The sequence below is a fragment of the Musa acuminata genome, chromosome BXJ3-8 (genome assembly GCF_036884655.1).
Source record: "Musa acuminata AAA Group cultivar baxijiao chromosome BXJ3-8, Cavendish_Baxijiao_AAA, whole genome shotgun sequence".
Taxonomy (NCBI): Eukaryota; Viridiplantae; Streptophyta; class Magnoliopsida; order Zingiberales; family Musaceae; genus Musa; species Musa acuminata.
In genome coordinates this window covers 32,880,569-32,908,252 of record NC_088356.1, presented here as the reverse complement: position 1 = coordinate 32,908,252, position 27,684 = coordinate 32,880,569, and the positions used below count along the sequence as shown (strand labels likewise).

The 27,684-nt window shown below is 38.4% G+C and overlaps 1 protein-coding gene and 1 long non-coding RNA gene across 2 annotated transcripts; one reads left to right on the top strand and one right to left on the bottom strand.

Moving 5' to 3' along the window:
• Positions 1 to 439: 439 nt before the first annotated feature.
• Positions 440 to 5,398, bottom strand: LOC103994937 (PTI1-like tyrosine-protein kinase At3g15890). Its single transcript, XM_009415399.3, has 4 exons — positions 5,077 to 5,398; positions 4,726 to 4,876; positions 1,485 to 1,747; positions 440 to 1,406 (listed from the first exon to the last, which is right to left on the bottom strand). Exons 1-4 carry the CDS (start codon positions 5,112 to 5,114, stop codon positions 794 to 796), a joined length of 1,065 nt encoding a protein of 354 aa, XP_009413674.2. The 5' UTR covers positions 5,115 to 5,398; the 3' UTR covers positions 440 to 793.
• Positions 5,399 to 6,232: 834 nt separating this feature from the next.
• On the top strand, positions 6,233 to 21,887 carry LOC135645814 (uncharacterized). Its single transcript, XR_010498882.1, has 3 exons — positions 6,233 to 7,765; positions 9,764 to 19,550; positions 21,514 to 21,887. It is a non-coding gene; the product is annotated as an uncharacterized LOC135645814 (long non-coding RNA).
• The last annotated feature ends 5,797 nt before the right edge of the window (positions 21,888 to 27,684 follow it).

The following is a 27,684-nucleotide window of genomic DNA, read 5'->3' as shown; positions in this document are numbered from 1 at the left end:
CATGACATCTTGGCTAATGTGAAGATGTAAGTTAGCTTGCTTGGTTGATAACATGGTGTTAAGATAGAATCCCAATTTTGTCATTTACCTTTACAAAATGTTACTATAAGCCCAAGTCGAACAAGATTTGGACGTCAGGAAAGAGTCTATAAGGGGTTGAGGTAGACTTATCTTGCAAATGCAAATTCCTATGGGCTCACATGAGAAGAAGCATGCATATCATGCCATAATGAAATAGTTAATATCAAAGTTATTTAGGCTTCCAGTAAGTGCATGAGTCATGGATTTCTAATCACAATATATTCTTCACTTTGGATCGAGATACATTTAAACAAAGAGAAAAAGAAAACTACTGAAATGCATTCATATTTAAGTCCATTTCTTTCACCCATGCTCAATGTAGATGGAAAAGCATATTAGAAGAACAAGAAGCACACCATCAAGTCATCCCGTTGAGCATATCACTGAATTTGACAGATCTAACAAACTCATGGTGTGTGCTTACACAACCATCTTTTTAAGAAGAAATCACAAACGACGCACAACATAAACATTGATCCCAAAAACACGATCATGATGTTGACTATATTGTGACCAAGGCCCAGTCATTCTATTAATCCAACATGTACAATCAAAAGGAAATTATACTATAAACAACAATAAGACACCTTAAAAAAAACCTTTTAAAAACAATCTTGATCATAAGCTGAAGAAATAGTTGAGTATGTATATAGCAATTCGAGTCTATCCATCCACAAACTTATCGCAAGGGCATGAGCCGATATCTGTGCAGTTATGGAACAGTTTCCTGCGCTATGTCCTCTGATCCTTTATCAGGAGTAGATGCCCCTTGAGAGGCCTCAGGAGGTTCAGGTCTGAACATATCATCATTTTCCAGTTTTGATAGTTTCTCTTTAGATGCTCCTTTGAGCAAGTCGACAACTTCAAGCACTGTAGGCCTCTTTTCGGGGCTGTTCTGTGCACAAAAGAGTGCAACAAGCACCACTCGTGTCAGTTCTGCTTCCACGTAGTTTCCATTGAGCTTTGGGTCCGCTATCTCATTGAATTTTCTTTCTCTAGCTAAAGGGAGAGCCCATTCTGTGATTGATAATTTCATAGTTGCGCTAAGTTTCTCGACTGGCCTTTTTCCACAGACAAGCTCTAAGAGGAGTACGCCAAGACTATACACATCTGAACTCTCTGAGGCCTTCCCGGATGAGACGTACTCAGGTGCAAGATAGCCAAGGTTGCTTTTTACATCAGTCGTGGCATCAGTTGCACCATCAGGAATTAGCTTTGCAAATCCAAAATCAGCAAGTCGTGCCTGAAAATCCATGTCTAGCAGAACATTGCTTGCTTTAATGTCCTGGTGGATGATATGGGGTGTTGCCCGGTGGTGAAGGTAGCTAAAACAAGAAAACACAATCAAATAGTATTCAGACAACTAAACTCAGAGAACAGTTTATTTGAGTTGATAGACCTACGCGATCCCCTCAGCTGATCCTATTGCAGTGGACATCCTCCTACCCCAGTCAAGGATGCACTCTGCTGAGTAATGACCATGAAGATGTGAATGCAGACTCAGGTTTGGCATATAGTCATACACTATGAGGTGCTCCTTCCCTTCAGCACAGTATCCTCGTAGACTCAAAAGGTTCTTATGCCTTACTCTACCCAGAACCTCAATCTCAACAGCAAATTCTTGCTCAGCTTGATGACTCCAAACTTTCAATCTTTTAACAGCAATCTGCAAAAAGATGGCACTAGATTAAGGTAAGCAGTTGTGATGACAAGGGATTGCTGAAACATAAAAGGGATGAGAAAAGTCACATTATTATGCAGCTCACAGGAAGGTAGTAGATAGAATATAAATCACTGAACAGAATGTACAACTTGTAGGTTATACAAAGAAACATGGATACTGTAGACTGATAGCTTTAAATTCAAAAATAGTTGAAACCAATTGTGCATCATAAACTACACTAAAAATCTAGAAAGCAACCATAAATTAGTTAAGGGATTATTAAGAGGCCGGTTAGAAGTCCTAGTGAAGATATTTTTTTATTCTAATGTAAACCCATGCATGCTGGCCTTGAGTTCACTTGCACTTTGTGATATATCATCTGGGGTTCTTACTTCAATATACATAAGAATTGTCAAACTTGAGTAACTCATCAAGGGGTCTAATAAATTTGTGGGAGCTGAACATGATTGACATAGAGATCCAATGCAATAAGTTTCTGGAAGTATACGTAGAGTTTGTGATAAAATAACAGCTTTCTCACTCAAAAAAGTGATACTCTTGATGGTTAAATGTTTTTGTGATACCATTAACTGCTCCACCTTTTGTGTTAATATTTAAAGTATCTTTACTACGTTTGATGTTAAGGCATCAATGTGGTCCTATGTTATAAGACCTTCATGATTACAACAACAAGTCAAAATGTTCCAACGATTTGGGGTTAGTTGCATCAATTTTGTGCTACCATTGAGTTGTGAAAAAAACAATATGCTTAGATAGATTCAAAACATTTAAATATTTATTTATGACTTTTTAGTAAAGTTTCTTTAAGTCTCCCTCTAACTTTCGTCATACCACTAATATTTATTATCTTACCTCTTATAACTACATCTATGGTTATTCTTAGTGCATGCACATATCATCTTAAATAATTATTCATCGTTATATCCTCTATGAGAATACACTTAATTGTCTATGCACGAAAATATTTTTCCAACTTTCCTATACATATCCATTTCAACATCCTTATCATTTTAAGTTTGCTTCTCTTAGCCGCCCAAGATATCTATAAAACATCCTTGGACTGACATATATATTATAAAAAAAGATATGGGACCGTCATGCTTGGTAATGTAATATTTCCTCCTAACTTCGTTTCTGCTCATCAAATTTCTTAGCTTCAAAAATCAATATATGAATAATATAAATTCGTCTTGACAAATATATATTCAACAGTATCAAATTTATACTGCACTTGATGTTCATCACATCTGTATCTATGTGCAAATGAACATCCTAGCATCAAGCTAATAAAACAATACGTTAAGACATCTCAATGTCTTTGGTAACCCAAAGACCATCCTAATCAAGTTTACAAGCATGATGGTCTAATTATACATTCCAAAGGCAATTGATTTTATTATATTCCAACACTCCTACATCAAGACGATCCGTAGGATCTTCACCATTTATATAGGGTGTCCTTTCATCAAAACAAGATATCGTATATAAACAAGGTATCTGATACATTCTGAGAGAAATATTGAGAGGCAAATAGTTAAGTTAAAATGAGAAATATGATTTATGAGTAAAAAGGAACTAAATGAGTACTATAAACTGATATAAGGTAAAATCTTCAAACAATGTAGCACAAATAAGTGCATGAATAGAAAATATTATTGGCAGATCAAAATTCATCTGACCACAGAATTCAGGCAACAATTCATGACCAAATCATGAAGGATATACCCCCCATAAGATTCAACAAAAAAATAAATGAGTTACATGCTAAAGAATTTAAATGAAAATTGGAAAAGTAAGCAAATTAATCATCATAAAAAGAACAAATGAACAAGTATAGCGAAACAACTCACAAGCAATGGGTTTCATGCAAAATCAGCATAGGTATCTTCAATTGGAAACATAGGAAAAACAAGTATGAGGTTTTAACTTCCTAGACAGGTACTTTGTGAGCTGGCATTTCAAAATTTAGTAGTTACAAGAACAAGGCATCAATCAAGTACATAGCCAATTTTCATTCTGAGGATTCAGCATTTAATAGCCTATGTTATGTCCACAGTAGTCCACAATTGATCGCCAAGATGAATAGGAAGAGATTTTAACATTGAAAATCGAATCAATGAACAATTGATCCAAAATTCTCAACAACGATAATCAAGCATGACTAAAAAATTTCTCTGATTTATTTTTTAAAGAAAAATGACTACATAACTGATTGTCATATCCATGGATACTTCAATGATATGAAACAAGTGGAGAAAGGATGAAAAAAATGTTTCAATTAAATGATAAAGCATCTCGTTGTCACTTGAAGAAAACCATCACAACTTGAGTGGTTCTTCCGATTTATTGACAAAAACACAATATGGCATATCTAGTACCATCACAACTCAAGTGGTTCTTCCAATTTATTGACAATAATACATTCTCCTGAACACATTGACAAATTTTATTCAGGTATGCTAGAAAAAGAAGAGTTTCAACCTCAAAATAGATTATCAATCGAAAGGCAATCAATTCATGAACTACAGAGGTATGCTGTAGGAGAATGATACACAGTTTATGTAAATTCACTCTGTGAAGACTCAAGTGTAAGACATATTATTCATTGCTTCTATCATGTTGCTGAAGAAATTCATCAAGGAAACATAAGAACACTGTATTCAAATATAGAGGAGGAAGTATCAAAATAACTATTAAGGACCTGAGCCTCTAAATTGACCCGTCTATGGGATGATCAGATAATCAATCGAAAATTAAAACAACATCTATATCATGGAGTTTCACCCGGAAAAGATTGAAATTTGTGACTTCTATAACTTCCTAATTTCTTGACCAATTTGATCTTTCTACAGGTTCAAAGATCCAGCGACTGCAACTAAGAACCAATATAACTATAGAATCCAACAAAAGAGCATCACGCTTTCAGAAAGACAAACATGAGACGGGAAGATGAACAATACCTGAGATCCATCCCAGAGTTGACCCCAATACACACTGCCAAATCGCCCTTCACCTAGTTTGTTGTCGTAATTGAAATTGTTCGTCGCCGAGCTCAGTTCCTTCAGAGAGAAAATCCTCCACGAGGTGGAATCCTTCCTCCTCCGCTCCCCCCTGCAAAACCCAAAAAATTATTTTTTACACAATCAAACCAAAGAAAAAGCACTAAATTCGCAACCCGCTCCTCATCAAACCAATCAAAAGCAACAAAGCTGAAATCTTTTTGCTCATCCACCCATCAAGACCCATCCTTTCTTACATCATCCTTCCTCACATCTGACAACCGATCAAGTCAAAGGAAATCGAGAGCGTACCAAGAAGCCCGTCCGCAGCAGAAGGAGAAGAAAGACATCGGAGGAACCCCGGGATCCTTCCACCAAAGAAACAAAAAGAAAGCGCACGACAGAAGTCACCTCCTCCGCTCCTCAACTCGATCGCATCCAGCTTCGATCGACGAAACGGTGAAGGAAGAGGTTGGAAGATGGATTAAACGGAAGGCAGAGCAAGAAGGGAAAGCTTTGGGAAGGCAGATTGAGTACGTATTGAAGCGGTGGGGAAGACCACGACGACGGGGAGAGAACAACAGCTCACCAGACACGAGAGCCTTTACGGCTATTCCCCTCCGTTGGGATCCCGTCCAATGGTCCAACGCACCGACTCGAACCGAACGGTTTATATTTAAAGTAGTAGGTGGGACCCGTCCTAGTTTACGGCTCTGATATCGGACCTTATTTTTTCGGATCGGTTGGCGGGGAACGGCTAAGATGTCTTCATAGTCTAAAGATAAGTATGATCAACTTTATAAATAATACAGTTCTCTATTTTTATTTTTATATAATTAATTAAGTCGTTATGTTCACTGTTGAAAACTTTATATATATATATTTTAACTTATTTTTTTCCCATAATACTTGTGTCAAAGTTCTGATAAATTAATCTTAAAAGAAAAAATTATATATATATATATATATATATATATATATATATATATATATATATGTATGTATTGTTAGGATCAAGAGCACTAAGAGGGGGGGGGTGAATTAGTGCAGCGGAAAACCTTCTACGATAAAAATCGTGTTCGTTCGATAAAAGTGATTTCGGTAGGAAAGTCGATTCGTAAATCACTTTAACTTTTGATTAAGCGAGATGCAGCAAAGATATAAGTGCAGTTTACAGTTATGGTTCAAATCAGATAGTAGGCGCAAACTGAAATATGATATTCGTACGAAAAAACTGATTTACGTCTAAATGCTGATTCGTAAATCACTTGATTAAGCGAGATACAGTTATATAATATCCCTCACTTTTGAAAATTATTAATAAGGATTTATATGTAAATTGGAGGACCTATATGTAAATATAGAAATTTCAAGGACTAAACTGTTAAGTTGTAAAAAAAAAAAAATAAAGAAAACTGAAAATTTCGGTTTTATCCCACCGCCTCCCACGCGAGAAATAGAGAGAAGCGGTGGGGCGAGGGGAGAAGAAGAAGAGAAGTTGAGGGAGAAGAGAAGAAAAGAAGAAGAGGAGGGAAAAGAAGAGATTAGGGAGAAGAGGGAGAAGAGAAGAAAAGAAGAAGAAGAAGAAGAAGAGAGGGAAGATGGAGAGGAGAGAGAGAGAGAGGTAGCAGCTGCAGCTAGGGCTGCAGCACCTCTGTTTCCCGCAGGTGGAAACAGAGGAGAGGATGTGTGGGGCGTTGGGGAGGAAAAGGGAAGAGGAAGAAGAAGAAGAAGAAGAAGAAGAAGAAGAGAGGAGGATAGCTGTGGCGAGGCTGCAGCGAGGAGGTGTGTGGCGTTGGGGAGGAAAAAGGAAGAGGAGAAGAAGAGAAGGAGAAGAGAGGGAAGAGGGAGAGGAGCGAGAGGTGGCAGCAGCTAGGGCTGCAGCACCTCTGTTTCCTGCAGGTGGAAACAGAGGAGAGGTGTGGGGCGTTCGAAGAGGAGAAGAAGAAGAAGAGGAAGAGAAGAGGAAGAGGAAGCAGGAGAAGAGGTTGTGATACCTCTGTTTCCTGCAGAGGAAACAGAGGAGAGGGTGTGTGTGACGCTGGGGAGGAGGAGGGAAGAAGAAGAGGAGAAGAAGAAGAGAAGGGAAAGGAGGAGCTGCGGCTGCGGCGGTGGAATCTGCAGCTGGAAGAGAAGAGGAAGAGATGGTGAGGAAGAAGAGAAGAAGTAGAAGCGGGTGAAGAGGCAGCACCTCTGTTTCCTGCAGGAGGAAACAGAGGAAAGGAGGTGCTGTTCGTCGGGGAGAAGAAGGAGAGGAAGAAGAGAAGGGAAAGAAGGGGCTGCGGCTGCGGCGATGGCAGCTGCAGTTGGAAGAGAAGAAGGAGAGGAAGATGAGCAGGGGAGGAAGAAGAGGCTGTGGCTGTGGCTGAGGCTGCGACTGCAGCAGTGCAGCTGGGAAAGAAGAGAAGGAAAGGAAGAAGAAGAGAAAGGAAAAGGGAAGAAGAGAGGAAGAGGAGAAGGGGAGGCAGCTGTGGCAGTGGCAGTTGTAGCTGGAAGAGAAGGAGAGGAAATAGAGCAGGGGAGGAAGAAGAGGCTACGGTTGTGGTGGCTGCGGCCATGGCTGTGACTGCGACTGCGGCAGTTGCAGCTGGGAAAGAAAGAAAGGAAAGGGAAAAAAGGGGCTGCGGACGGTAATGCGGCCGCAGTGGCAGCGACTGCGTATGCAGTAGTTATGTCTGCGAGAGAAGGGAGCAAGGAAGTAGTACAGTGGAAGGGGCTGCGGTTGTGACAGCAGCTGCGGTTGTGATAGCAGCTGCAGTCGTGACTACGACTGTGGTAGTGGCAGCGGCGATGGCTGCAACAACTGTGTTTGAAAAAGAAAACGAAGGAATGAGAGTAAGAGAGAGCAGGTGGCTATGCCTCTATGTTCTGCATGAGCTGCAATTGTGGAGGAAAAAGAAAAGACATGTAGAAAACGAAACAGAGAGAGAGGACACGGAGGAAAAGTAGAAGGATTTGGGCTGGCACACTCTTTGGATCTTTGTATCGAAATCTTTGAAAGGCAAGTTTCCTGATCGTTTCTCCTGTAATTATTCTAATCTTTCCTATTGCAAGTATCCTGATCTTTCCTCACTGCAATTTTATCTCTATATTTGCTTTGAATATGAGGAACTTTGAATTGTTCTAGCCTTGCACTTGATATATCTCCTGTTTAGATGTAACGATTCGAATCTGTGCAACTTCCAAGATTCTGACCTTTCTACCTTGTTATGATTATAACTTCATGTATTGACATCTGATTTGGACAAAACTTATTTGATCAGAATATAGACTCATAAACCTTTGTTTTGATAGCTTATTTTAAGAATTCGGAGTAAGTTTGTCTGCCCAAACTTCTGTTTCAAATGAGCCTTCAGCTTCTGCAAAATAGGGATCGTAATTTCTGACCTTTTGATACTGAACTACTTATAAGTCCCTGTTACAAACATTAATTTATTCAAAGCTTATTTCATTGGAAACTAGACTCATAGATTTTTCTTTTGATATATGGATTGAAAGATTTGGAATCCAAACACCTGCCCAGTTATCTGTTGAATATGACATTATGAATTCTGCCAAACAGAGATTTTGTTCTACGACCCTTGTTTACCAAATTATTTGTAACTCTCTCTATTGGACAGTTCAATTCATATGAAGCCTGTCTTATCTGAAAGTATAATCCAATGATATATTTATGAGTAAATTGGAGCACGATTGATAGTTTGAATCATTTGTTCAATGTGCCTCTTGTATTCTGCCAGAAATCGAGCTTTGGTCGATTTCTAATATTCTAGTTTCATTCCTTTGGAAATTGATATCCTTTAGCTTTCTTATTCAATTGAGCTTTATATTACTGCTTTGAATTCTTGTATGCTCTTGTCCTTAAAGTTATTTGCATTCTTGAAAACTATTGTGTAACGTTTTTGCTATATCGTATTGACTCATTTAGGCACATGTGTATCCCATTGTTCCGCATTTGCTTTCGATACGTGCCTATTCCATTTCCTTTCAAAATCCGAATATCATTGTGAAAGATTATTGCTTACTTCGTATTGACTCGAAAAGGCACATGTACGTTTTGTTGTTCCGCGTGTGCTTCCGATATATGCTACTTATTGATAAAACTGCCCTCTTGTACTCTGGTGTTTGTGGGATTGTCTGGACCTTTGCCAGAAATGGTAAAGGGTGTTATTCTGGACCTTTGCCAGAAATGGTAAAGGGTGTTATTCTGGACCTTTGCCAGAAATGGTAAAGGGTATGTGCTTAGAGCCTGCGATGCTCTGCCAGCCCCCTCTGGCTTCACCTAGACGTGGGTGGATGGAGCTCCCAGACGTGGGAGACTTCTGTCAGGTGGTCATTCAGAAATGGATGAATCACATTCTGACTGAGATCCCACTACACCTTCTATATGTTTGATATGATATCCAGAGCTTTGGTTATGTGTTTCGGTACATGCTTTGGATAAGAATGATATGATTGCAACGTCAAAGACGACGTTTGAGCTTCTGTACGGTATTTGTCATTGATATGCTCTGAAAAGTTTCATTCAGTGTTGATATGCTTCGAAATGTTCCATATGCCGTTGATATGCTCCGGAACATTTCATACGCCATTGATAAGCTCCGAAACATTTCATTTGTTATTGATATGCTTCGAAATGTTCCATATGCCATTGATATGCTCCGGAACAATTCATATGCCATTGATAAGCTCCGATATGTTTCATTTGTTATTGATATGGTCCGAAATGTACCATTTGCCATTGATATGCTCCGGAACATCTCGTACGCTATTGATATGCTCCAATTACTCTGTGCTCCATTTGTTATGAATCAAATATGTTTTGAATGACATGATACATATGATTTCGTATCTAATGAAATGGTATCCTTGAGAATTCTTGTATTCTGCCTTGCATTATGATACCTTACTTGTTTGAAACCATTCCTTTTGTTCTGAATATGCTTTGTCACTTGCTGAGCTGTTTTTAGCTCATTCCGTTGTTATATAAATCTTTCAGGTCAGCTTGTCACCATTTGAGATGTTTGATTTGGGCTGAGGTAGTGGATAGCTATTCAGAATTATGGGCAAGTCTTGTTGGTTGTTATGCTATTGTTGTATAAGCATATTTTGTATGTAATGAAATGTTGTTGATGAATCGAAATGGATATACTGTGTAAAAGTGTTAGAAGATCTCTCTTATTTGGAATTTTGGAATGTTAAGTCTAACTTATGACGATATGAACTTGTGGTGAATAGTTGGAGTTCTGATTGGATAATTTATTTAGCTTGTGGATTTATAAATGTTGTTCGTGTTTGTCAAGTTAGCTTGGGTTGCCATAAATGTGAATTATCAAGTGATGTGATATATGATTATAAACTGCACAGGTTTTATAGATGTGAATTTGATAGAATGTTTTCAGTGTCCTCAAATGTTAGTCTGGATCCTGGATTGGTTTGTGATGAAATTGTTTTAATATTATGGATAATTTTTTGAGGGGGCGTGACAGAGGTGGTATCAGAGCATGGTTTGAGGATCATTGAAATATTTGATATGTTAACGTGCAAAATATATTGAGGTCTAATGAACTATAGTGATTGGTGGAAATTTTCTTTGATGTATTTTAAGAATCAAGGATGATGAGGTAATTTGGTCCTCCTACTTCATTTGGTTTTGATTAATTAAATGGGATGAAAGCGGTAATCGAGGATATTGAATCAGAGTGGCACAGCAGAAGCATGGTGGACCTAATTTCATTGGTGGTAGAAAAAACGGATGATGCAAACAAAGAAGATATTTGATGTACAAAATTATTCTGATAATAAAAAATATTCTTTTGCCACCTTATATTTGAAGTAGAGGCTGATCATTAATGGCAAAAATGAAAAGAATTTTTGGAGATCAGTGACAAGAATGATAAGGACAAGTTTAGCAATAAAAATATGATTGGAAATGAATCAGAAAGTAATAACAAGAGGGTCAAGACATTTGGATTTGAAAAAGGAAGCCACCATAAAAAAAAAAAAAACTTAATCATGTGTGAATTGCAGGTTAAATTATGAAACAAGTTTGTGCTTTCGGGTGACTGGAGTCTATTTTGCTTGTAGAAAGTTGGATCATAAAATAAAAGACTGCCCCTTGAACAAAAAGAAAGTGTCACTGCCTCATAAATCATCAGCCCATGTCAGAGTGTATACTATCACTGAATATGATTCTGAAACTTCTGAAGTAGTGGTCGAAGGTATTATTCAGGTTTATGAAAGAATGCAAATATTTGTTTGACCATGGGTCTCATCTATGATTTGATTTGGAATATTTTGCCTATCACTTGGGTATTCAGCCTAGACCACTAGCATTATATGCTATATGTAAATACGATCATTGGAGATTCCCTGATAATGAACTTGAATCTGGTCCTCTTGTCTGATTTTTATTGGAGAACTTGAACTTTTGCTGATTTAGTTCTCCTAGAGATTTGGAGTTTTGATATTATACTTGGTATGGATTGGCTATCTTCCTATCATACCAGTATGGATTGGTATATAACAAATGATCACTTTTTGCATATTTGATCAACCGATCTTTTATTTTGAGGGTATTGGATATGATTTATCTCCTTGCCTAATGTATCCCAAAATGATTTGCCTGAATTACCTCCAAAACGTGACTTTGCTTTTGATTTGGTCCTTGGGATAATCCCAATATCTAAGTCTCTCTACACAATGATATCATTTGAGTAAGTGGAATTAGAAAAGCAACCACAAGGACTATTAAATAAGGATTTTATTTGGCTTAATATTTCATCATGGGGTGCTCTGGTGTTAGTTAAAAAGATGGATGGAACATTGAGACTTTACATTAATTTTAGACAATTGAATCAGGTGACAAAAAAAAAACGAGTATTTTCTGAAGTAACGACTTGCTTGATTTACTGTAGGGTGCACAAGTATTTTTAGAAATTGATCGAAGGTCGGGTTGCCGTCTATTGAGGATCAAGGAGGAGAATATTTCGATCATTCTTGGATAATTGTGTCATTATATTGTATTGATGAAATTATTTGAGAGTAGGAGGAGGAAATAAGGATAACATAATCCTCATCTTTTCATCGATTGAGCTATGATAAATTTAGAGAACTAAATTTTCTTTTAAGGAGGGGAGAGTGTAATATCCCTCACTTTTGAAAATTATTAATAAGGATTTATATGTAAATTGGAGGACCTACATGTAAATATAAAAATTTCAAGGACTAAACTGTTAAATTGTAAAAAGAAAAAAGAAAAAAAGAAAACCAAAAATTTCGGTTTTATCCCACCGCCTCCCACGCTCTCTCTGTTTCCCGCAGGTGGAAACAAAGAGAAGCGGTGGGGCGAGGGGAGAAGAAGAAGAGGAGTTGAGGGAGAAGAGAAGAAAAGAAGAAGAGGAGGGAAAAGAAGAGATTAGGAAGAAGAGGGAGAAGAGAAGAAAAGAAGAAGAAGAAGAAGAAGAAGAAGAGAGGGAAGATGGTGAGGAGAGAGAGAGAGAGGTAGCAGCTGCAGCTAGGGCTGCAGCACCTCTGTTTCCCGCAGGTGGAAACAGAGGAGAGGATGTGTGGGGCGTTGGGGAGGAAAAGGGAAGAGGAAGAGGAAGAAGAAGAAGAAGAAGAAGAAGAAGAAGAAGAAGAGAGGAGGATAGCTGTGGCGAGGCTGCAGCGAGGAGGTGTGTGGCGTTGGGGAGGAAAAAGGAAGAGGAGAAGAAGAGAAGGAGAAGAGAGGGAAGAGGGAGAGGAGCGAGAGGTGGCAGCAGCTAGGGCTGCAGCACCTCTGTTTCCTGCAGGTGGAAACAGAGGAGAGGTGTGGGGCGTTCGAAGAGGAGAAGAAGAAGAAGAGGAAGAGAAGAGGAAGAGGAAGCAGGAGAAGAGGTTGTGATACCTCTGTTTCCTGCAGAGGAAACAGAGGAGAGGGTGTGTGTGACGCTGGGGAGGAGGAGGGAAGAAGAAGAGGAGAAGAAGAAGAGAAGGGAAAGGAGGAGCTGCGGCTGCGGCGGTGGAATCTGCAGCTGGAAGAGAAGAGGAAGAGATGGTGAGGAAGAAGAGAAGAAGTAGAAGCGGGTGAAGAGGCAGCACCTCTGTTTCCTGCAGGAGGAAACAGAGGAAAGGAGGTGCTGTTCGTCGGGGAGAAGAAGGAGAGGAAGAAGAGAAGGGAAAGAAGGGGCTGCGGCTGCGGCGATGGCAGCTGCAGTTGGAAGAGAAGAAGGAGAGGAAGATGAGCAGGGGAGGAAGAAGAGGCTGTGGCTGTGGCTGAGGCTGCGACTGCAGCAGTGCAGCTGGGAAAGAAGAGAAGGAAAGGAAGAAGAAGAGAAAGGAAAAGGGAAGAAGAGAGGAAGAGGAGAAGGGGAGGCAGCAGTGGCAGTGGCAGTTGTAGCTGGAAGAGAAGGAGAGGAAATAGAGCAGGGGAGGAAGAAGAGGCTACGGTTGTGGTGGCTGCGGCCATGGCTGTGACTGCGACTGCGGCAGTTGCAGCTGGGAAAGAAAGAAAGGAAACGGGAAAAAAGGGGCTGCGGACGGGAATGCGGCCGCAGTGGCAGCGACTGCGTATGCAGTAGTTATGTCTGCGAGAGAAGGGAGCAAGGAAGTAGTACAGTGGAAGGGGCTGCGGTTGTGACAGCAGCTGCGGTTGTGATAGCAGCTGCAGTCGTGACTACAACTGTGGTAGTGGCAGCGGCGATGGCTGCGACAACTGTGTTTGAAAAAGAAAACGAAGGAATGAGAGTAAGAGAGAGCAGGTGGCTATGCCTCTATGTTCTGCATGAGCTGCAATTGTGGAGGAAAAAGAAAAGACATGTAGAAAACGAAACAGAGAGAGAGGACACGGAGGAAAAGTAGAAGGATTTGGGCTGGCACACTCTTTGGATCTTTGTATCGAAATCTTTGAAAGGCAAGTTTACTGATCGTTTCTCCTGTAATTGTTCTAATCTTTCCTATTGCAAGTATCCTGATCTTTCCTCACTGCAATTTTATCTCTATATTTGCTTTGAATATGAGGAACTTTGAATTGTTCTAGCCTTGCACTTGATATATCTCCTGTTTAGACGTAACGATTCGAATCTGTGCAACTTCCAAGATTCTGACCTTTCTACCTTGTTATGATTATAACTTCATGTATTGACATCTGATTTGGACAAAACTTATTTGATCAGAATATAGACTCATAAACCTTTGTTTTGATAGCTTATTTTAAGAATTCGGAGTAAGTTTGTCTGCCCAAACTTCTGTTTCAAATGAGCCTTCAGATTCTGCAAAATAGGGATCGTAATTTCTGACCTTTTGATACTGAACTGCTTATAAGTCCCTGTTACAAACATTGATTTATTCAAAGCTTATTTCATTGGAAACTAGACTCATAGATCTTTCTTTTGATATATGGATTGAAAGATTTGGAATCCAAACACCTGCCCAGTTATCTGTTGAATCTGACATTATGAATTCTGCCAAACAGAGATTTTGTTCTACGACCCTTGTTTACCAAATTATTTGTAACTCTCTCTATTGGACAGTTCAATTCATATGAAGCCTGTCTTATCTGAAAGTATAATCCAATGATATATTTATGAGTAAATTGGAGCACGATTGATAGTTTGAATCATTTGTTCAATGTGCCTCTTGTATTCTGCCAGAAATCGAGCTTTGGTCGATTTCTAATATTCTGGTTTCATTCCTTTGGAAATTGATATCCTTTAGCTTTCTTATTCAATTGAACTTTATATTACTGCTTTGAATTCTTGTATGCTCTTGTCCTTAAAGTTATTTGCATTCTTGAAAACTATTGTGTAACGTTTATGCTATATCGTATTGACTCATTTAGGCACATGTGTATCCCATTGTTCCGCATTTGCTTTCGATACGTGCCTATTCCATTTCCTTTCAAAATCCGAATATCATTGTGAAAGATTATTGCTTACTTCGTATTGACTCGAAAAGGCACATGTACGTTTTGTTGTTCCGCGTGTGCTTCCGATATATGCTACTTATTGATAAAACTGCCCTCTTGTACTCTGGTGTTTGTGGGATTGTCTGGACCTTTGCCAGAAATGGTAAAGGGTGTTATTCTGGACCTTTGCCAGAAATGGTAAAGGGTGTTATTCTGGACCTTTGCCAGAAATGGTAAAGGGTATGTGCTTAGAGCCTGCGATGCTCTGCCAGCCCCCTCTGGCTTCACCTAGACGTGGGTGGATGGAGCTCCCAGACGTGGGAGACTTCTGTCAGGTGGTCATTCAGAAATGGATGAATCACATTCTGACTGAGATCCCACTACACCTTCTATATGTTTGATATGATATCCAGAGCTTTGGTTATGTGTTTCGGTACATGCTTTGGATAAGAATGATATGATTGCAACGTCAAAGACGACGTTTGAGCTTCTGTACGGTATTTGTCATTGATATGCTCTGAAAAGTTTCATTCAGTGTTGATATGCTTCGAAATGTTCCATATGCCGTTGATATGCTCCGGAACATTTCATACGCCATTGATAAGCTCCGAAACATTTCATTTGTTATTGATATGCTTCGAAATGTTCCATATGCCATTGATATGCTCCGGAACAATTCATATGCCATTGATAAGCTCCGATATGTTTCATTTGTTATTGATATGGTCCGAAATGTACCATTTGCCATTGATATGCTCCGGAACATCTCGTACGCTATTGATATGCTCCAATTACTCTGTGCTTCATTTGTTATGAATCAAATATGTTTTGAATGACATGATACATATGATTTCGTATCTAATGAAATGGTATCCTTGAGAATTCTTGTATTCTGCCTTGCATTATGATACCTTACTTGTTTGAAACCATTCCTTTTGTTCTGAATATGCTTTGTCACTTGCTGAGCTGTTTTTAGCTCATTCCGTTGTTATATAAATCTTTCAGGTCAGCTTGTCACCATTTGAGATGTTTGATTTGGGCTGAGGTAGTGGATAGCTATTCAGAATTATGGGCAAGTCTTGTTGGTTGTTATGCTATTGTTGTATAAGCATATTTTGTATGTAATGAAATGTTGTTGATGAATCGAAATGGATATACTGTGTAAAAGTGTTAGAAGATCTCTCTTATTTGGAATTTTGGAATGTTAAGTCTAACTTATGACGATATGAACTTGTGGTGAATAGTTGGAGTTCTGATTGGATAATTTATTTAGCTTGTGGATTTATAAATGTTGTTCGTGTTTGTCAAGTTAGCTTGGGTTGCCATAAATGTGAATTATCAAGTGATGTGATATATGATTATAAACTGCACAGGTTTTATAGATGTGAATTTGATAGAATGTTTTCAGTGTCCTCAAATGTTAGTCTGGATCCTGGATTGGTTTGTGATGAAATTGTTTTAATATTATGGATAATTTTTTGAGGGGGCGTGACAGAGGTGGTATCAGAGCATGGTTTGAGGATCATTGAAATATTTGATATGTTAACGTGCAAAATATATTGAGGTCTAATGAACTATAGTGATTGGTGGAAATTTTCTTTGATGTATTTTAAGAATCAAGGATGATGAGGTAATTTGGTCCTCCTACTTCATTTGGTTTTGATTAATTAAATGGGATGAAAGCGGTAATCGAGGATATTGAATCAGAGTGGCACAGCAGAAGCATGGTGGACCTAATTTCATTGGTGGTAGAAAAAACGGATGATGCAAACAAAGAAGATATTTGATGTACAAAATTATTCTGATAATAAAAAATATTCTTTTGCCACCTTATATTTGAAGTAGAGGCTGATCATTAATGGCAAAAATGAAAAGAATTTTTGGAGATCAGTGACAAGAATGATAAGGACAAGTTTAGCAATAAAAATATGATTGGAAATGAATCAGAAAGTAATAACAAGAGGGTCAAGACATTTGGATTTGAAAAAGGAAGCCACCATAAAAAAAAAAAAAAACTTAATCATGTGTGAATTGCAGGTTAAATTATGAAACAAGTTTGTGCTTTCGGGTGACTGGAGTCTATTTTGCTTGTAGAAAGTTGGATCATAAAATAAAAGACTGCCCCTTGAACAAAAAGAAAGTGTCACTGCCTCATAAATCATCAGCCCATGTCAGAGTGTATACTATCACTGAATATGATTCTGAAACTTCTGAAGTAGTGGTCGAAGGTATTATTCAGGTTTATGAAAGAATGCAAATATTTGTTTGACCATGGGTCTCATCTATGATTTGATTTGGAATATTTTGCCTATCACTTGGGTATTCAGCCTAGACCACTAGCATTATATGCTATATGTAAATACGATCATTGGAGATTCCCTGATAATGAACTTGAATCTGGTCCTCTTGTCTGATTTTTATTGGAGAACTTGAACTTTTGCTGATTTAGTTCTCCTAGAGATTTGGAGTTTTGATATTATACTTGGTATGGATTGGCTATCTTCCTATCATACCAGTATGGATTGGTATATAACAAATGATCACTTTTTGCATATTTGATCAACCGATCTTTTATTTTGAGGGTATTGGATATGATTTATCTCCTTGCCTAATGTATCCCAAAATGATTTGCCTGAATTACCTCCAAAACGTGACTTTGCTTTTGATTTGGTCCTTGGGATAATCCCAATATCTAAGTCTCTCTACACAATGATATCATTTGAGTAAGTGGAATTAGAAAAGCAACCACAAGGACTATTAAATAAGGATTTTATTTGGCTTAATATTTCATCATGGGGTGCTCTGGTGTTAGTTAAAAAGATGGATGGAACATTGAGACTTTACATTAATTTTAGACAATTGAATCAGGTGACAAAAAAAAAACGAGTATTTTCTGAAGTAACGACTTGCTTGATTTACTGTAGGGTGCACAAGTATTTTTAGAAATTGATCGAAGGTCGGGTTGCCGTCTATTGAGGATCAAGGAGGAGAATATTTCGATCATTCTTGGATAATTGTGTCATTATATTGTATTGATGAAATTATTTGAGAGCAGGAGGAGGAAATAAGGATAACATAATCCTCATCTTTTCATCGATTGAGCTATGATAAATTTAGAGAACTAAATTTTCTTTTAAGGAGGGGAGAGTGTAATATCCCTCACTTTTGAAAATTATTAATAAGGATTTATATATAAATTGGAGGACCTACATGTAAATATAAAAATTTCAAGGACTAAACTGTTAAATTGTAAAAAGAAAAAAGAAAAAAAGAAAACCAAAAATTTCGGTTTTATCCCACCGCCTCCCACGCTCTCTCTGTTTCCCGCAGGTGGAAACAAAGAGAAGCGGTGGGGCGAGGGGAGAAGAAGAAGAGGAGTTGAGGGAGAAGAGAAGAAAAGAAGAAGAGGAGGGAAAAGAAGAGATTAGGAAGAAGAGGGAGAAGAGAAGAAAAGAAGAAGAAGAAGAAGAAGAAGAAGAGAGGGAAGATGGTGAGGAGAGAGAGAGAGAGGTAGCAGCTGCAGCTAGGGCTGCAGCACCTCTGTTTCCCGCAGGTGGAAATAGAGGAGAGGATGTGTGGGGCGTTGGGGAGGAAAAGGGAAGAGGAAGAGGAAGAAGAAGAAGAAGAAGAAGAAGAAGAAGAAGAAGAGAGGAGGATAGCTGTGGCGAGGCTGCAGCGAGGAGGTGTGTGGCGTTGGGGAGGAAAAAGGAAGAGGAGAAGAAGAGAAGGAGAAGAGAGGGAAGAGGGAGAGGAGCGAGAGGTGGCAGCAGCTAGGGCTGCAGCACCTCTGTTTCCTGCAGGTGGAAACAGAGGAGAGGTGTGGGGCGTTCGAAGAGGAGAAGAAGAAGAAGAGGAAGAGAAGAGGAAGAGGAAGCAGGAGAAGAGGTTGTGATACCTCTGTTTCCTGCAGAGGAAACAGAGGAGAGGGTGTGTGTGACGCTGGGGAGGAGGAGGGAAGAAGAAGAGGAGAAGAAGAAGAGAAGGGAAAGGAGGAGCTGCGGCTGCGGCGGTGGAATCTGCAGCTGGAAGAGAAGAGGAAGAGATGGTGAGGAAGAAGAGAAGAAGTAGAAGCGGGTGAAGAGGCAGCACCTCTGTTTCCTGCAGGAGGAAACAGAGGAAAGGAGGTGCTGTTCGTCGGGGAGAAGAAGGAGAGGAAGAAGAGAAGGGAAAGAAGGGGCTGCGGCTGCGGCGATGGCAGCTGCAGTTGGAAGAGAAGAAGGAGAGGAAGATGAGCAGGGGAGGAAGAAGAGGCTGTGGCTGTGGCTGAGGCTGCGACTGCAGCAGTGCAGCTGGGAAAGAAGAGAAGGAAAGGAAGAAGAAGAGAAAGGAAAAGGGAAGAAGAGAGGAAGAGGAGAAGGGGAGGCAGCAGTGGCAGTGGCAGTTGTAGCTGGAAGAGAAGGAGAGGAAATAGAGCAGGGGAGGAAGAAGAGGCTACGGTTGTGGTGGCTGCGGCCATGGCTGTGACTGCGACTGCGGCAGTTGCAGCTGGGAAAGAAAGAAAGGAAACGGGAAAAAAGGGGCTGCGGACGGGAATGCGGCCGCAGTGGCAGCGACTGCGTATGCAGTAGTTATGTCTGCGAGAGAAGGGAGCAAGGAAGTAGTACAGTGGAAGGGGCTGCGGTTGTGACAGCAGCTGCGGTTGTGATAGCAGCTGCAGTCGTGACTACAACTGTGGTAGTGGCAGCGGCGATGGCTGCGACAACTGTGTTTGAAAAAGAAAACGAAGGAATGAGAGTAAGAGAGAGCAGGTGGCTATGCCTCTATGTTCTGCATGAGCTGCAATTGTGGAGGAAAAAGAAAAGACATGTAGAAAACGAAACAGAGAGAGAGGACACGGAGGAAAAGTAGAAGGATTTGGGCTGGCACACTCTTTGGATCTTTGTATCGAAATCTTTGAAAGGCAAGTTTCCTGATCGTTTCTCCTGTAATTGTTCTAATCTTTCCTATTGCAAGTATCCTGATCTTTCCTCACTGCAATTTTATCTCTATATTTGCTTTGAATATGAGGAACTTTGAATTGTTCTAGCCTTGCACTTGATATATCTCCTGTTTAGACGTAACGATTCGAATCTGTGCAACTTCCAAGATTCTGACCTTTCTACCTTGTTATGATTATAACTTCATGTATTGACATCTGATTTGGACAAAACTTATTTGATCAGAATATAGACTCATAAACCTTTGTTTTGATAGCTTATTTTAAGAATTCGGAGTAAGTTTGTCTGCCCAAACTTCTGTTTCAAATGAGCCTTCAGATTCTGCAAAATAGGGATCGTAATTTCTGACCTTTTGATACTGAACTGCTTATAAGTCCCTGTTACAAACATTGATTTATTCAAAACTTATTTCATTGGAAACTAGACTCATAGATCTTTCTTTTGATATATGGATTGAAAGATTTGGAATCCAAACACCTGCCCAGTTATCTGTTGAATCTGACATTATGAATTCTGCCAAACAGAGATTTTGTTCTACGACCCTTGTTTACCAAATTATTTGTAACTCTCTCTATTGGACAGTTCAATTCATATGAAGCCTGTCTTATCTGAAAGTATAATCCAATGATATATTTATGAGTAAATTGGAGCACGATTGATAGTTTGAATCATTTGTTCAATGTGCCTCTTGTATTCTGCCAGAAATCGAGCTTTGGTCGATTTCTAATATTCTGGTTTCATTCCTTTGGAAATTGATATCCTTTAGCTTTCTTATTCAATTGAGCTTTATATTACTGCTTTGAATTCTTGTATGCTCTTGTCCTTAAAGTTATTTGCATTCTTGAAAACTATTGTGTAACGTTTTTGCTATATCGTATTGACTCATTTAGGCACATGTGTATCCCATTGTTCCGCATTTGCTTTCGATACGTGCCTATTCCATTTCCTTTCAAAATCCGAATATCATTGTGAAAGATTATTGCTTACTTCGTATTGACTCGAAAAGGCACATGTACGTTTTGTTGTTCCGCGTGTGCTTCCGATATATGCTACTTACTGATAAAACTGCCCTCTTGTACTCTGGTGTTTGTGGGATTGTCTGGACCTTTGCCAGAAATGGTAAAGGGTGTTATTCTGGACCTTTGCCAGAAATGGTAAAGGGTATGTGCTTAGAGCCTGCGATGCTCTGCCAGCCCCCTCTGGCTTCACCTAGACGTGGGTGGATGGAGCTCCCAGACGTGGGAGACTTCTGTCAGGTGGTCATTCAGAAATGGATGAATCACATTCTGACTGAGATCCCACTACACCTTCTATATGTTTGATATGATATCCAGAGCTTTGGTTATGTGTTTCGGTACATGCTTTGGATAAGAATGATATGATTGCAACGTCAAAGACGACGTTTGAGCTTCTGTACAGTATTTGTCATTGATATGCTCTGAAAAGTTTCATTCAGTGTTGATATGCTTCGAAATGTTCTATATGCCGTTGATATGCTCTGGAACATTTCATACGCTATTGATAAGCTCCGAAACATTTCATTTGTTATTGATATGCTTCGAAATGTTCCATATGCCATTGATATGCTCCGGAACAATTCATATGCCATTGATAAGCTCCGATATGTTTCATTTGTTATTGATATGCTTCGAAATGTACCATTTGCCTTTGATATGCTCCGGAACATCTCGTACGCTATTGATATGCTCCAATTACTCTGTGCTCCATTTGTTATGAATCAAATATGTTTTGAATGACATGATACATATGATTTTGTATCTAATGAAATGGTATCCTTGAGAATTCTTGTATTCTGCCTTGCATTATGATACCTTACTTGTTTGAAACCATTCCTTTTGTTCTGAATATGCTTTGTCACTTGCTGAGCTGTTTTTAGCTCATTCCGTTGTTATATAAATCTTTCAGGTCAGCTTGTCACCATTTGAGATGTTTGATTTGGGCTGAGGCAGTGGATAGCTATTCAGAATTATAGGCAAGTCTTGTTGGTTGTTATGCTATTGTTGTATAAGCATATTTTGTATGTAATGAAATGTTGTTGATGAATCGAAATGGATATACTGTGTAAAAGTGTTAGAAGATCTCTCTTATTTGGAATTTCGGAATGTTAAGTCTAACTTATGACGATATGAACTTGTGGTGAATAGTTGGAGTTTTGATTGTATAATTTATTTAGCTTGTGGATTTATAAATGTTGTTCGTGTTTGTCAAGTTGGCTTGGGTTGCCATAAATGTGAATTATTGAGTGATGTGATATATGATTATAAACTGCACAGGTTTTATAGATGTGAATTTGATAGAATGTTTTCAGTGTCCTCAAATGTTAGTTTGGATCCTGGATTGGTTTGTGATGAAATTGTTTTAATATTATGGATAATTTTTTGAGGGGGCGTGACAAGTTAAAGCAAGGATATAAAGGCAGTTTGCAGTTATGATAGAAATCAAAACGTAAACGCAAACTGAAATATGATGATCGTACGATAAAACTGATTTACGTCTAAACGCTAATTCGGAAAGTGCAAAGCTTGAAACCCGATCGTATATGCGTGGAAAGCAGTAAGCTTTTGAGGAGATTTGCAGTAAGGATAAGATGCTCAAAGTAAATGCAAATCGAGATTTAGAGTGGTTCGGTCAATCTTGACCTACTCCACTTTTGGCTTCCTCCACCGACGAGGTCACCGACGTCAACTAGAGGCCTCCTTCAATAGGCGAAGGCCAACTACCCTTTAACAGTTTCACTCCTTTTGACGGGCTTAGGAGACAACCCTTAGAGAATTTTCACTCGTCTCTTTAAAGCTCAGAACTTGGAAGAAAAGAGGGAGAAGAACTTTTGGCCTTTACAATAATTTTGAGCTCTAAGAATCACAGAATAAGATCAGGATTTCGGTGTGTGTATGTTTCCTTTCAGTGCTGAATAGGTGGGGTATTTATAGGCCGCAATCCAGTTTGAATTTGGAGCTCAAAACTGTCAATTCCCGGAATTCCGGAATCTGGCGGTTGCACCTCCTGACTGGAGCGATTGCATCGCTTGGCAGAGCTCGAAGATTGAGCCTCTGGGCGGTGCCACCTCCTGTCAGGGGTGGTTGCACCTCTTGCCAGAGCTCGAAGACCGAGCTCAGGCAGTGCCACCTCTGTCAGGGGCGGTTGAATCGCCTGGCAGAAATCAGGGTCCGAATGGGTTGATCCATTCGGCCCAATTTGGGTTTTTTCAGGGGCCCAATTGCCCCAAGATTAAGTTAATGGGATCACCTCCCATTTCCAACTTAATCATTGTGCTAACTATAATTTTTCCTAAGATATTTACTGCAACTTGCTCCGGTGCGTAAATCACTTCTTCCGGCGAACTTCCGTCGATCATCCGATGAACCCTCGGTGATGCTCCTGCAGACTTCCGGCAAACTCCTGGACTTGCAACGATCCACTTGGCGAGTTCCGACGAGCTTCTTTGGCAAGCTCATGGACTTCTCGGATTTGTTCCCATAGAACCTCCGACAACTGTCTGAACTTCCGTCGAACTCTCGAACTCCCAACGTGATCATTGTCTTGACTCCGGCGCAACTCCTGTTGCATATCTTATTTTCATCGTAGTTAATCCTGCACACTTATCTCAACATATAGATTAGATAACAAATGACAATTGACTTCATCATCAAAATCCGAGATTCAACAATCCCCCCCTTTTTGATGATGATAATCAATTGATAATGGAGTTATCCTTAACTCCCCCTGTCTATATGCCATACTTGAGATAAGTCATTCTTGAATTCAAAACCTTTGAATTCAAGAGACATATTGATAAGTTAAAATCATTTAAACTTATCAATACTCCCATCATGATTCCCATCATGATGTTTCTCTCTGAAGATGATGTCATTGACATTCATTTTCAAATTTTACATAACATGTTTGAATGATGGTAATAGTAGCAATTCATCATATTGTAAGATATCAACAGGTAAAATTGTGAAGTAAGATTTTGATATCATTACATGATACAAACAAGGTATAATGCAATTTATAGCAATCATAGCATCAATTTATATATCTCTTAGTGATGCAAGCATGGCATTAATACTCATATATTTCTCCCCCTTTGTCATCAACAAAAAGCATGGTAATTGTGATAGCAGGAGAACAATAAGCGAATTTTGAGCATAAGTGTGATAGTTGTTCATGCCTTTATATGTTATTTTCCAAGCATATAAAGGAAAGCATGATAAATATTTCAGAAAAATATTTTTCATAAGTGTATGAGAAAATCCGATTGTTAGGATACCAATTGTTAAGTGAATCCGAAAATGAAATTAACACTTTCATGCATTCGGACAAGACTATGCTATTGATTTTCAAATACAATCATGAAGACAAAACATGCTTATTGTTATGAAAATTTTTGTATTCAACACATAATTTTCAACATGTTATTTAGGCATGTAATGACAATCAAGTGATTTGATCATTCAATAAAGTCCGAAAGATAATTTTAACTAGTTTATGTATTCGGACACATCAACATTCCTAATTCTCTTCTTATGAAATCAAATTGTTCTTCACTTGGAGGTTTTGTAAAAATATCAGCTAGTTGATGTTTAGTATCAATGAACTCTATGATTACATTATGATTAGTAACATGATCTCGTATAAAGTGATGTCTAATATCAATATGTTTTGTCCTTGAGTGTTGTATAGGATTCTTCGTTAAGCATATTGCACTTGTGTTATCACATTTAATGAGAATATTTTTAAGATGAATTTTATAATCTTCTAAGGTGTTTTTCATCCATACAACTTGTGCACAGCATGCACTTGCTGCAATATATTCAGCTTCGGTTGTTGATAGTACAACCGAGTTTTGTTTCTTAGATGACCAGGAAACAAGGGCATGTCCTAAAAATTGACATGTTCCTGATGTGTTTTTTCTATCTAGTTTACAGCCAGCAAAGTCCGCATCAGCATAAGCAATTAACTCAAGATTCTTTGATTTTGGGTACCATAATCCTAGATTTGTGGTACCATTAAGATATCTAAGTATTCTTTTAACTGCTTTGAGATGAGATATCTTAGGGTTTCATTGAAATCTAGCACAAAGTCCTACACTGAACATGATATCTGGTCTAGTTGCAGTGAGGTAAAGTAAACTTCCTATCATGCCCCTATAAGTTTTTTGGTCGAAGCTTTCTCCACTTTCATCGATTTCTAACTTAGTGGAGGTGCTCATAGGAGTGTTAATAGCTTTTGAGTTATTCATATTAAACTTTTTTAGCAAATTCATAGCATATTTAGTTTGACTAATAAAGATGCCATTGCTTAGTTGTTTGATTTATAAGCCCAAGAAGAATGTTAATTCTCCCATTAAACTCATTTCGAATTCAAGACTCATAGTTTTAGCAAAAGATTCACAAAGAGATTCATTCATAGAACCAAAGATAATATCATCAACATAAATCTGAACAATGAGAAAATCATTTTCAAAATTCTTGATGAACAATGTAGTATCAACCTTGCCTTTTGTGAAATTATTTTCGATAAGAAAAGAACTAAGTCTCTCATACCAAGCCCTCAGAGCTTGTTTTAAACCATAGAGAGCTTTAGTTAATCTAAACACATGATTAGGGAGGCTATTATTTTCAAATCCAAGAGGTTGTTCAACATAGACTTCTTCGGAAATAAAGCCATTAAGAAAAGTGCTTTTAACATCCATTTGAAATAACTTAAAATTGTTACTACTAGCGTAGGCAAGGAGCATCCTTATGGCTTCTAATCGAGCCACAGGAGCGAAGGTTTCTTCGTAATCGGTACCTTCTTCTTGGTTGAAACCTTTGGCCACTAATCTAGCCTTGTTTCTAACCACGATACCATATTCATCTTGCTTGTTTCTAAAAACCCATTTAGTACCAATAACTAAATGGTCATTTGGCCTAGGAACAAGCTTCCACACCTCATTTCTCTCAAATTGATTTAATTCATCTTGCATTGCGATAATCCATGAATCATCTTTCATGGCTTCGTCAACACATTTAGGTTCAATTTGGGAGAGAAAAGTGGCGTTGGAACAAAAATTTTTAAGAGAAGAACGTGTTTGAACCCCCTTTGATGTGTCTCCTAAGATTAGCTCCTTAGGATGAGCATCTACATACTTCCAATCCTTAGGTAAGGATATTTCAGAAGTGGATGCATTCAAGTTGCTAGTTGGAAATGAGGTTTCATTTAAATTCAAGGAATCAAAATTAACATCATCATCAAAATCGTTTTTTCTGATTTCGAAAATCTCATTAAAGACAACATGAATGGATTCTTCAATAATTAATGTTCTTTTATTGAAGATACGAAAAGCTTTAGAAACCGAAGAATAACCAAGAAAGATTCCTTCATCGGATTTAGCATCAAATTTTCCTAAGTTATCTTTTTCATTCAAGATAAAAACACTTACACCCAAAGACTTTAAAATATGAAACATTGGGTTTTTTGTTGTTCCATAACTCATAGGGAGTTTTGGTGAGTAAAGGTCTTACTAGAACTCTATTCAAAATATAGCATGCAGTATTTACGGCTTCGACCCAAAAATATTTGGGTAGGCTATGTTCATTCAACATGGTTCTTGCCATTTCTTGTAAATTTCGATTTTTTCTTTCTACTACTCCATTTTGTTGAGGATTTCTAGGAGTAGAGAAATTATGGTTGTATCCATTGAGTTCACAAAATTCTTGGAAATCATGGTTTTGAAATTCACCACCGTGATCACTTCTAATTGACGAAATCATAGAACCCTTCTCATTCTGAACAAGTTTACAAAACTTGGTAAAATATCTAAAGCATTCATTTTTCTGTTTTAAGAAGTAAGTCCATGTGTATCTGCTATAGTCATCCACAATGACGAAGGCGTATTTGCTACCTCCTAGGCTTGATGTAGAGATTGATCCGAACAAGTCCATATGGATCAATTGTAAGGGCCTAGAGGTACTTATTTGATTCTTAGATTTGAAACTGCCCTTAATTTGTTTACCTAATTGGCAAGCATCACATACATTATCTTTGATGAACTTGATACAAGGAATTCCTCTTACATGTTCTTTAGATGATATTTGAGTGATTAGTTTCATGCTAGCATGACCTAATCTTCTATGCCATAGCCAAGCATCCTTATTCAAAACCGAAAAACACATTTCATTACACAAATCATTGATGTCAATAGTGTATATGTTATTTTGTTTTAATGTAATCATAGACGTGTTTTTGTGTGGTTTTTCAATGATGCAAGCATTAGATTCGAATATGACAATATATCTTTTATCACATAATTGACTAATGCTCAAGAGGTTATGTTTTAAACCATCAACTAACAAAACATCTTCGATAAAGAAGTTGGATTTGTTACCTATGGTTCCTTTGCCAATGATTTTACCCTTGTTGTTGTCTCCGAAGGTGACATAGCCTTCGTCTATGCTAGTGAGCTTAGAGAATTGAGATGGATCTCCGGTCATATGCCTTGAGCATCCACTATCAACGTACCATCTCTTGCTCCTAGCTTGCGATGGTATAGATTTCTACAAGAAAGAATGATTTTTAGGTACCCATTTGCTTTTGGGTGCCTCAAAAATAGATCTACATTGTTTATCATGTTGCATAGAATTTATCATGGTTCCTTTAGGAACCCAAATTAATTTGTTTGGACTAATTTTTTTGAATGGACAATAATGCGTTTTGTGTCCAAGTTTGCAACAAAAGTTGCATTTGCTTTGGTGTCGAACATGTAAGATGAGGCCTTTTATGAAGGTGGTTGGATTTTGGTGAGGACTTCTCACAAATCCGATTCCACTTCTTTTGGTAACGTGACCCTTGTTTGCAAGGATCATGTTCAAGGACTTGCTACCAACCTCGAATTTCTTCAAGGCGTCCTTAAGTAGCAAGTTTTCCTTTTGGAGAGTTTCTAGATCATGACATTTTAAGCATGAACCTAAACTATCATGATATTCAGTTTTTAACTTATCAAAATTACAAGTAAGACTATCATGCTCCTTTTTTAGCAATTTGTATTTTCTACTAATAATCTTGCATTCATCAAATAAGTCATGGAAGGCA

Excerpts from the sequence above, each read along its gene's own strand:
- LOC103994937 (XM_009415399.3), bottom strand. The coding sequence starts at position 5,114 with ATGTCTTTCTTCTCCTTCTGCTGCGGACGGGCTTCTTG. Across the intron at positions 1,748-4,725 it reads AACTCTGGGATGGATCTCAG|ATTGCTGTTAAAAGATTGAA; the intron begins GTATTGTTCATC and ends ATCTTTTTGCAG. Across the intron at positions 1,407-1,484 it reads GGATCAGCTGAGGGGATCGC|CTACCTTCACCACCGGGCAA; the intron begins GTAGGTCTATCA and ends TTCTTGTTTTAG.